General features: G+C 48.3%; 1 protein-coding gene across 1 annotated transcript in view; it reads left to right on the forward strand.

Annotated features, from left to right (window-relative positions):
• The window catches only part of ADAMTS10 (ADAM metallopeptidase with thrombospondin type 1 motif 10), a 96,702-nt gene that overhangs the window by 13,712 nt on the left and 71,667 nt on the right, over positions 1-11,323 (forward strand). The window contains exon 2 of the mRNA XM_006035509.3: positions 9,220-9,659. Coding sequence (XP_006035571.1) covers positions 9,572-9,659 — 88 coding nt within the window. The 5' untranslated portion in view covers positions 9,220-9,571. The remainder of the gene's footprint in view (positions 1-9,219; positions 9,660-11,323) is intronic.

An 11,323-nucleotide genomic window follows, 5' to 3' on the forward strand; every position in this document is an offset into this window, starting at 1 on the left:
TAAAAAGGCCTGGGCCAGGAAGAAGGGCAGCCATTATCCATGCGGTCATCCAGGTGAATCTGAACCTGGCTCTCTCCTCATCACCGCATGCTGCAAGAGTGCCCTGCCTCCAGAGGAAACAACAAGCTCCTCTGGATGATGCGAGTGAGTAACCTACTCGAGATCCGATCAGATATTTAGCTTCAGTACCTCAGATGCGTGTTGAAACGGCTACCTCAGCCACCCTGGTTTGCTCTATGGGATTCCTTTGATATTCCTGTAATATTTCTATGATATTGCTCTACCTTTTACCCTGTTTCCGCCCTACCCCTGTCATCAATAAAGTTCTCCTTTGTGACCGGTGTGGGAGACTTATTGAGGGGTGGGTCTAAATTATGCCAAGGAGGCCCCTTAGGTCGGTGGACTAAGGGAGGCTTCCTAATCAGCCCCTGACTTGGGGAAGTGCCCCAAGTGCTTATACTGGGTCTAGCACCCATTGGACGATCAGGCCTGTGTTTTCCAAGGTGCGCAGAGCCAGAAGTGAGTCCAGAGCCTTGGATGGTGGCAGCGGGAACCCCAGGCTAGCGGGTGTGCTCCAGGGAAGGGGTCGGCCGGACGGGAGGCACCCTAAGGGAGGCACTCGGAGCCTGGAAGGTGGGCGGCGCAGGGAGGTGGGCGGCTCAACGCAGGAGCGCCCCCTACTGGCCCGCCACAGAAGACAAACCTAGTGCCATGCAAAGCTGGAAAGGGCAGATGTGCAAACATGTGTAGCTAGAATCCACACAGAGAAATGGGCTTATATGTCTTCATACATAAATAGATTACACATATGAATGTAGTGACATACATATGGATGCATAATGGGCATGTATGTAGAGTGTGTGCACATATCCATAGGTGTTATGCTCCTGAACATATGTGGATGGCACAAACACACATGCATGCATAGATCGCATGCGTGCGTGCACACATATATATAACACATGTATGGGTATGTCACACATGTAAATGCATAGATGGCACACACGTGTGTGTGGTATGTACATATGCCCATATATAATGAGAGTACGTCTGCGTGCAGATAGCATACACATTCTTTCAGTGACTGCTTGCTCTTTTTTTTTTTTATATAATCTGCTGTGTTGTAATGTGTTCGAGCCAATGAGGAGAGTGGTGGCTTGAGGCCAGGAAGTCTGGATCACGTGGAACCGCTCCAAAACATTGCATAAGTCCTGTCTGAGAGGGGACCTGCATGGAAATGCTCAGATTTCACTCCTTAAAGAAAAAGAAGTGCCAGGGCCATCGCTTCCATCAAAGTCAGGGCAGGAGCTTCATGTGGATGTCTGTAGTCATCTCCTGGCTTAGGAGGTCAACTTGTATGGTATGGAGATGGGTTCAGCCCTTGTGCTCCACAGCTGACGGGGTGACAACGGAGGTGCTTCCCTCCTAGAGTTTCTCTCTTCAGTAATAACAAGGTTTTTCTCTTCCGTAGCACCTGCCATCAAAGGGTTTTGCAGAGCAGGACTGGAGGAATGAAATGATCCTAATTTTATGGAGCAGGAAAGTGAGGCACACAGAAGTTAGGTGATTTTTCCCAAGACCCCCAAGGCAGGCAGTAGTGGAACAGGGAAGGGACCTCAGGTGCTGCGCTCCCAGGTCCTCATCTCAATACCCCCATTCTAATGAGGCTCCTTCTGGTCCATACCTAGTGACATTAAACACCCCACAGTGCTGTTGGAAGAGAGCAGGAAGCAATCCCGTCTCCTGGAGGGCTGCCTACACCGCTTTCAGACCATGCGCAGGAGTGCCGGTAAAGCCTGGCATGCTCATTCAGTGCACACTGCATCCAGAAACAGATGCGCCCGAGTTGCATTAAAGCAACGTTGGGCATGTGCCAGTTCGTTAGCTCTCACATGCGCTCCTTGGCGTGCAGACCACACTGCCCAGCTTCCTTGAGCAGGTGCTCAGGGGTGAGGCTACAAAATGAGAAATTCAAGATACATAGTGAGACACTTTGAATCCCAATTTAGGCATCAGATTTGGTATGTGATTTCAGGAGGAGCTGGGTGTCTAATTGGAGTTATATGCCTCAGTGGTTCTTAACACACACAGGATGTGTGCCAGGGTGCAGGTAGTGACGTCAGGTCTTGCCAGCACCTCTAAACCACCAGGCCATCCTTCTCCTCTGCGCTGTGCTCCTGTCCTGATTAGGATAACCATCGCTGTTGTGTTGAGGAGGCGTTGACAGAGGTCAGGTCTTCTCGTTCATTCATTGACTCTAGGCAATAGAGCAACACAGGAATATTCTTCTCTTTGGAAAGCGTATGTATGGCCAGAGCTTTCCGTTCTCATTGCTTTCCGCAGCTGACGCTGCACAATGCACATCATGAAAGATGAGCTTAGCCATAGGGGGTGGGGTGGGGATTGGAGGGAGGTGGATTGCAAGTATTTCCTCCCGCTGGGGAATGTTGGAAAGCGAATACGCTGTTTGTATTTATTTCTCTTTCAAAAAGGGAAAGGGACACCTGAGCTCCTAATTTGCAAAAGTTGGATGAGAAACCTGGAACCAGCAAACTGCTGCATCTTTAAAAGCATTTAAGTTCCTCCCCTCTGCACTAGAAGGCACCTTGAACCTTTCTCTTGGGCCAAATCAGAGTCCATCTGCTTCCTATTACCTTCCCATACAGCTGCCTCCTGAGCCAAAAAGCCAAGCTTTCAGGGAATTCTGTCTGCAGACCCGATGTTGAAATTAGTAACAGTTGTCATCTGTTTTCTTTCTTTCTCTTTCCTCTCAACTCCGAAATTCCAGCTTGACTTTTACAAACCCCGCTAAACTCCTCCATGTTTTCAGTGTTGGGAAAGGCCAACTTGAATCCAGCCGGGGATTCAAGCTCACCCCTCTCTTGAGTCTGGGTTTCTGGGGTGGTTGTTGCCTTTGTAGTTGCAGCAGAGCCGGGGATCCAAATAGCCTCCTTGTCCTCGCTCCTCAACCCAAAAGTTCACACAGCAAAAGCCACCTTGGCACACGCAGCAGGGAGTGTTAGCAGCTCTCCGGCAGCGCCTGCCAAGTACAATGAATTCCTCGGAAAGAAGCAAATCGGAACCGGCCCAAGTGAGGCAGGCACGAGACTGCGAGAGGTCACGCTGTACCCTGGCCCTCATCGCAGATGGGCATGGTCCACCTCATGAGATTCAAATGAACACCCGTGCCCCCGTGCACAAATTCAGGGTCCTCGCATTCGTTGTGCCTGTGAATTATTGACATCCTAAAAGCAAAACCTGAAAACTGAGGTTATGGAAAACTTTATACATATTAAAGGAACTGAGAAGCCCTTCGTATTCCAGCTTCTCTCCTCCTCTGCTCCTTGTCGTCCTTGTTTTGGGTCCTTCCTTCACATGATAAAGGCTCGCTGGGGTCCGGGAAGCTGAGTGCTGTTGGGGAAAGGATGCCTTTGCACCACTCGGCCCTTCCCCCACCTTACTTCACAAGAATTTCACAGCCCTAATTCCCAACATGTGGTGTTGAAAACATACCTACCTCCCCTTACAGCCAAGGGATTGAGGGACTCTCCCACCCCTGAAAACCTGCAGAGATTTTCCCTTTGGCTATCAGATCCACTGACAAAATGTGGATTTTGCCCACTGGGGAGAAGGGGAGGGGGATGCGAGGGAGGTCATATGTCAGGACCACTGCAGTTCAGGGGCTGGGAGATACGGCAGAGCGACAGGACATCATAATAGCTTGGAGGAAGCTCGTTCAACAAGAAAAACAAGACAAATTAGAAGGGTAAAGCTCAGGGGAAAATGTACTTCAACTGAGAGGCTTTCTGTCCAGAAACCTTGGAAGTGTGACAGAGTTCAAGAGCTGGAATCTCTAAGCTTAACAGACGCTGAAAAATGCTGACTTAGAAGAGAGTCGCTCCATGCTGGGCTTCTGTTTCCCTTGTACCTTTTTCAGTTTGATTCACACCGCCATAAATGCAACGGGGATGCACAGGCCCTCCGCTTTTGCAGAGGTTTGACAGCTGTCTTAAATGTATTGTGTGCAGACCACAACATCTAGGGGGGGTGTAGATGAAATGAGGGGCATGTGTGCGTGACGTTTTAAAGCGGGCTCAATGCTTTTGCACTTAAAGCGGGTTCAGTGCTCAATGGTGTCAGTGTTTGCATGCAGAGGCAGCATATTGCATGTTAATTCTAGCCACTTTAGCACATGCAGTGGTGTAATGTGCCTTAAATGACTTTGGGGCTCAGCAAACTAAAACACCTCCGAGGAGTTTTAGTTCGCTGCTCCTACAACTACGGAGTGAAGCACTGGGCTCCGTGTGGCTCAGGGACTGTGCAGGCAGCCCATGCAGGCAGCCTGGCAGCAGCCCGGGAAGGCAGGCCCCACCGAAGAAAAATTTAAAAATTGGTGAGCCTGATCTTTTTTTTTTTTCTCCCCTGGACCCTGCCTGCCTGCATGAGCTGTGCAGGGGCCCGGTCCTTCCCTCTGTGGCTGCGGGGTCCCCTGGGACTGCCCAACCTGGGTGCCTGTGGTGGGTGCTGCCTGGGGGGGTGCTGCTGCCACTTTGGAGGGAAGCACCAGCCCTCGCCACAGCCCAGGGACTGCTCCACCTGCCGGCAGCTCTCCCTCCCCTACCCACCGCCAGAGAGGCAGGTAAGACACAGGTGTACACGACATGGGGGTTTACTTCACCCTAAGTTGAAGTGGTGTTTTTAAAAACCCACCCCTTCAATTCAGGGCCGCCGTTTTGTCTCCACACACCCCTAGAGGTCAAATTGCAATGAAGCAGTATAGGCGGGATGCCAACTGCTATGTCATTGCCTCATCATCCCCCATGACTAACCCTCACATCATCATACCCACACTGCCATCTGGTAGGATGGGAATTGTCCTGCAAGTGTCCCCCCATCTTTCTCTGTTCTTTGTGACAGGAGGCTGAAGTTCAACCAGTCGTTCTTCAGCCAGACATTTATTTCACTGGGATAGTTGTGAACCGAGTGTGACGTGACTTAAGGAAGGGTATGGATAGCTGTGTGCTATCTGCATAGTACTGGAATTTGGATCCAGGGTTTCTCATAGTTTCCTTTAGTATTTTTAAACAGATGGTGAATAGGATGTGTGAGAAGATAAAACTTTGTGGGGACTCCTTCATTGAAGCCCAAGAGGCAGGAATGAGGATGGCCAGTGCAGCCCTCTGGGTTTGTTCTGGGAGGGGGCACTGGAGCCATGAATATGTCATCTCCTCAAGAGCATTATCCAAATGACTATGGCCATGTCTCAACTGTATCCTGGCCTAATATTTAAAGGGGTACAGAGTGCTGATGCAGTGCAGGTATTGTTGGAATTAGCCCTTTGTTAGCTTCTCATTCACCTCATTTAGAAATGGGAAGTTAAGACACCAGGCGGTAGTTAGCGATGTTGGATGATTGGCCAAGTTTATGTCAAGTGCTGGTTTCATAATTACTGCCTGAAGTCTGTGGATTCTTGAGAGCGAAGACATCTACATTCTTCCAAAGAAACATAAATTATTGCATTTCTGCAACTGGAGAGCCCAAGATTTCCTGGCTGATCTTCACCAGCCAAAATGGGTATGGGATAGGACTGCACGCAGTAGCTTCTAGCTCTTGTGGCTCTTCCAGGGCTTCACATTGTGTGAATGTCCAGAAGCCTACAGAGAAAGAAATGAAACTATAGATTTTATGCATGTGCATCAGTTTTTTTCATCTTTGATAGGCCATCTTGGAATGACTTGACCCCACAAAAAAACCTCCTTATACTTTTGTTCATGGCTGTTCATGCTCTGTTACTGACCTTCCAGCTTCATCCTCTAAAGGTCCTCTAACACCATGGCCCTCTGAAGGCATGGGCATCTATGGGACAAGCAGAAACGGAAGGGGGAATATTGCTAAAGAGTCAATGGCAATGGGAAGTATGTGGTGTTATAATACCTGATTGGTTTTCCATGCCTTGGTCATTTCTTTGAGTACTGAGTTCTTTTTTAAAAGCCTTGCAAGTTGGCTGAGTCTTCATGGTCAGACTATCTTGACTAGAAGAGGCAATACCTCACTTTGCCCTGGATGAGCTGACAATCTGGCCAGGGCACTCATGAGCTACATAACAATGCCTGTGTCCAAATAAAAGTCATAAGTGTGGCCGGATAAGTAGACAGGACTAGAGGCTACCAGGGGAAAGTCCAAGGAGGAGAGGTATGAGATGGAGCTCCATGCTGGTTTCTCAGCAGAGCTGTTGGTCCATGCATTGAAATCTTTGTGACCCCTAAGAACTGTGACCCATAGAAAGCAGTGACCCATAATAACGCCACTGCCACCCTGGAGAGTATTTCTCACTTTCAGTTCTACTGGGAAATCCTTCATTTTTGGAAGTCTGTGAATTCGAAGGACGTGGATGAGGACATGGGGTTTGCAGAACTTCTGGGACATTCATTGCTCGAAAGGAAGCCTCTTGCATGGAAGACGGTTGGGAAGAACACAGCCACCCTAACCTTCGGTTTTCTCTTTCTTAGATGGCAACAGGCATTGTAATGTGAGAGGATAACATCAGCCATGATAGGGCTTGTGGTTACCAAGCCAGGTTTTGGTGATGCAGACCATTATGGAGGTCCCCAAGAAACTCCCAAATGACCTTGCTGTCTCTCATTTTTCATTCCAGATTTCTTCTCCGGGCTCCCTCTAGTGTTCTTGAGTATGCGGTACAGTTAATCACTCCAGCTGTCCAATTAGTATTTGATGTAATACAGTGCTACATTTATTTATATTGCTTTGTTTACTGACTTTTCAATGCTTCAAGGAAACATTGGTATGAGACTAAATAGAAGGTCACGCTATTTAAATTCTTGGATGGTAGAAGTACCCAGAAAGAGACTTTACCCTTGGTTTTCGCTCCTTAAACATAGGTCCATAAAGCAAATTTAACCCACCGAGCTTATAAGCACAAGTACAAATACAGTTGTCCAGGGTCCTTTGGCTTGCTGCAGAATTGACAATTTGCTGTAAGCTGAAAGTTGTTCGCTTTGACTGTCACCTGCTGTCCTCCCACTAGCTTGCAAAGTCTTGCTGGACTCTTCTCTGCGTTCTTCCATGTAGCCCAGTGTCTCCAACCTTTTGCTAAAGTGGTTTCATGCTCTGCCTGTGCTTTTGAAAGTCCTGCGAGTAACATCCCCAAAGCAGCATCATGATCCTGCTGCAGGATCTTGAAAGGCCCTCGGGGCAGATTTTCCATTATGATCTGGGTGCAAACGAGCAGAGAATCACACGGTCTAAAATGTGCTCAAATATCTAAGGGAATAGTTAGGACCGCTAGCCCCAGTGTGAGGAAGGGACCTGATTGTATGCTCCTTGGGGCATCATTTTGTTCTTGCTACAGTGCCCAGCGCTGGCAGGCCCTGCTCCCAAACTGGAGATCCTAGGTGCTGCCACCATACAAGGATTAACTACAGCTCACAGATGGGGAATTTGATGCTCAGAGAGACTATGGATGAGTCTGAGGTCACAGAGTGAGTCAGCCTGCGACAGAGCTAGGGGAATACTCAGGAGGCCTGACCTGAAGTCTAGCCACTAGACTACATGGCCCTCCTTTACTAGTTAGACACAAGAGGAATCAAATCTATGAGATCTGGACAAGGCAATGATTTAATGATTCAAAATACTCCATTATTCAACACATTTCTTCAGCGGGATAAGTTGAGTTGGATCGTTCTGGATAACGTAGAAACCACTTCCATTCTCAATTCTTGAGCCAAAACACACACACACACACACATACCTCAAGTAGATCTTATCATGAGGTTCAAAAAATGCCCCCTCCACACTTTTTCCCTCCAGGACTGGAAGCAGAAATGGGCAATACCGGACCTGAGCAAATCCCGTGAAACAATGTCGCTGACTGTTCAGACTTGAAATCAAGGTTCAGTTTGTGCCTGTCACCTTTGCTGTGTTTGCATTTCCAATTTGCACTTGGTTATTTGCGCATGAGGATATCTACAAATAGGGCATTTTTATCTCAAATCGTGGCAGGAAATGACTTTGAGATTCTGTATCCATAAGTTAAATATAGGATACATTGGATATTTGTAGAAGTTGTCCAATCGATGAACAGAAACAAAATCACGTGACCTTTTTTTGCAGCTATCCAACGCTATGAAAATTGCTTCTAATTGCCATAGACTGGCCAAAAGTGAACTGCAAGCCAGACAGCTTTCACTGGAGCAATTCACAAATCATCTCGAATAACAAATGCAATCAAGAATCTCATCATCTGTAGAGCGAAGGGCAAAATTCAGTGACTACTTTGGTTTGAATTCTTTGGGTAACTCTAGACAAGATGCTGAGCAAAGGGGTCAGAAGCGGGGATGGTGGGATCTGTTAAAAAGCTGGGTTTTCTACCCAATACCATTTATTTATTGCATCTATTTTTTGTTTTAAGTAACACCAACGATGACGTTGTCTCAGTTATACATTGCAATGCCTGGTACCTAATGATGGTTTAATGGAGGCAAGTGGTGCTACCGCTTGGGAGAGCATGCCAAAATGTTCAGCCCAGTTTGGGGATCTAACATAGTCCAATAAACATCATAGCGGGAGATTCGTTCTTGGCTCCAACTGCCCATAGACAGATACAATTCCCCTCCAGGCAGGAAACACGTGGCACTGGAAGGGGAGACTTTTGTGGGAGACTTCCACTATGCCACGGCCCTCCGTGCCACTTTTGCTGCTCTTTCTTTTTCACCTCTGCTCTGGTGCCAGCTCCTCCAACATTTTGCAGTGGAAATTCTTTAAGGGAGAGCTTCCCAATCGCAGTCCTAAAGTCTCCTAAAATGGTTCAGCAGGGACAGCAGTCTAGGTTTATGGTTCAGTTTTGAGAGATCAGGTAGCTCTTGATGATGTCCATCACTGGCCAACATCTTCCCATTTCCCCTAAGGCCCCTTTACACCCCTCTAGCACTGTACAATATATTACCAGACCTCAGAGGCCCCTTTGCATTGAGAATTTAAGTCAATGTGTGTATGCGGGAACTAAAGCGTTACCGAACCTGACCGGGTGTCAATGATGGCACAAGATGCAGGTGGCAGAGAATCAGGTCCCTGGCAGGCTTGTCAGTACACTAGAATAATGTGACTTGAAAATGCTGTGAATTGACTTGTTTGATTTCATTTGCTCTCTTTTCCCCACTTGCCTTCTTTTTCCCTCTCTCTCACTTTTCCCTTCTTTCTCAGTCTACTTTCTTTAGCTTATTTTTCTTTTTTCCCTTTACTCTCCCCCTGCCCTCCCCTTTTCTCCGGTCCTTTTCTCCCCCTCCTCATCCTCTCTTCTACAGGGGCAATGCCGCCGAGAGCCTTTGATTCTAATTAGCACGTGCTGAAGCCATTACGCCAGCCTGGGTACAGTACAATATAACGGCTCTATCAGCCTCGCTGCTTTGGGGAGAGCACGGAGTGGCTGAGGATGTCTGCGAAGCAACTGAGGACTCCTGTCTCTACATAAGCAGTGGCCCAAAGAGAGACATGTTGGGACAGAGCTCTTTAGGCTGGTACAATACTCCCTGCACTGAGACAAGCATCGCAAACTATGGCAATAGCTTGGAGGCTTCTGACGTGGACTGTCATCTTCGCCACGGCCGTGTGCAACTTTCCTGGTTACACATTCCAGTCACAAGGTAGGGGTTTGCCATGGGGAAGGGGAAGGTGGGCTGGACTGTTGTGTCTCAGCAGACAGTTCCCAACGCTGGCGTGCGCATGGGGAACCTCCTGTGCGAGTCCTGTTATGCTGAGCGAGTGCGACCACCGCACTCCACCCTGCTTGACCGGCTGTGTCTGCGGCAAAGGAATACCTGCTCTCCCACCAATGAAAAAGAAATCATTTTGGTCTGGGATTTTAAGGTCCTTGTAGCCAGGAGCTGTATAAAATGATAGCTAGAGTGCTGGGCTGCTTGCCTTCTTGAAAGCAAAAAGGGTCTGCGGGCCTGATAGTAATAGAGAGAGAGCTGCCCTTGCATTTCAGATGAATGAAGCATCCTAACATGAAGACGAACTTTATAGTGAAGAGCCTTCCAAATACGAAGACGGTTGGGTGGGCACGTGTGCTTGCGAGCATCTGTGTGTGTGTGGTTACAGGTCTCCACTTCGGTGCTTGCAGGGGTGTTTTCTGCGGGTGTGCAGATAAGCGTGGGTGCTTGCATGTGTGTATGTCCCCTTTCCATGGACACGTGCACATGCTACCTGGCAGTGAATGTCCATATGTGTTTGCCTCTGGCTATGGATATATGGACTGGATGTGCGTGCCTGCATACGTGTTGAGCGTGTGTGTTTAACTGTGTTTGTCCAGATGCTGGATTAACTGCGAGACGCTGTGTGCAGTTGAGGCTGTGCAGCTAATTGCAGCAGGGCTACACTCCATGATGTATTAAGGCCCCCTGCATACATCTGAAGTTATCCGCCTGCAGTTAAGGCCAAGTGGGGTTGAACAAGTTAAAATGAAAAGCCACAAAACACACTGGGGTTGCAATGCTTTATCAGTGCCAAATGTGTAGAACTGTCCCATTGCCGCATACGCTGGCGTGAGCAAAAGGTGACCGGAGACAGGACAATTGCAGACGTGGCGCAGTTCACAGCTTTGTAAAGGCAGAAGACAAACTTCATCTGAAACAAGCCTGGGTTTTGGTGCTGTTCGCCAAAGACTCTGGCAATTCCTGTGTTGAATGTTCTGGGTTTCCTGCAGCAGTCAGTTCACACTTCCCTCCGTCTGCATCGCCTTATTCGCCGCAACAAATACATCTGAATGACCACTTGACTCCCCCCGTGCAGTCCTGCCAAATCACTGCAGTGCTAACCTGCAGCACCCCCTCCAATTCTTAGCCCCGCTCGATCTGCTAGTTCATCTCAATCCAAATGTGGAGCACCCCTTGCCTTCCAGTCTCGGGCCGCTTTGCAGGACATTCAATGCGCTTGGGTCCTGACGCAATGTACCTTTACTATTCTAGCCTTGGGCTTCTGCTAAGTAAAGGCAGTCTTAGTCTACTCTGCCAAACTCTGGAGTAGTTTGGTGATATGCGGAAGCAGGAGATGCGCTGAGGCTGCCAAACACCCTTGCACATTTGACTCAAGTCAGGATTAGGACCCAAGTCTCCAGACTTGACCGTTTCTGTTGAGTAAATGTATTTATGACCAACCCCTTGGGCACTGGCCCCAGTGTTGATGATTTTAATTCAGTTTATTTTAGTTGCCAGCTGGTAGGAGGGCCCTAAATTCTGGGGAGTCTTGAAGATAAAAATGAGGATTAAGAACCTGCTGTGAGAAGCAACAAGGTGACAAAGGAAGAGCG

The sequence above is a fragment of the Alligator sinensis genome, unplaced genomic scaffold, assembly GCF_000455745.1.
Source record: "Alligator sinensis unplaced genomic scaffold, ASM45574v1 scaffold1457_1, whole genome shotgun sequence".
Taxonomy (NCBI): domain Eukaryota; kingdom Metazoa; phylum Chordata; order Crocodylia; family Alligatoridae; genus Alligator; species Alligator sinensis.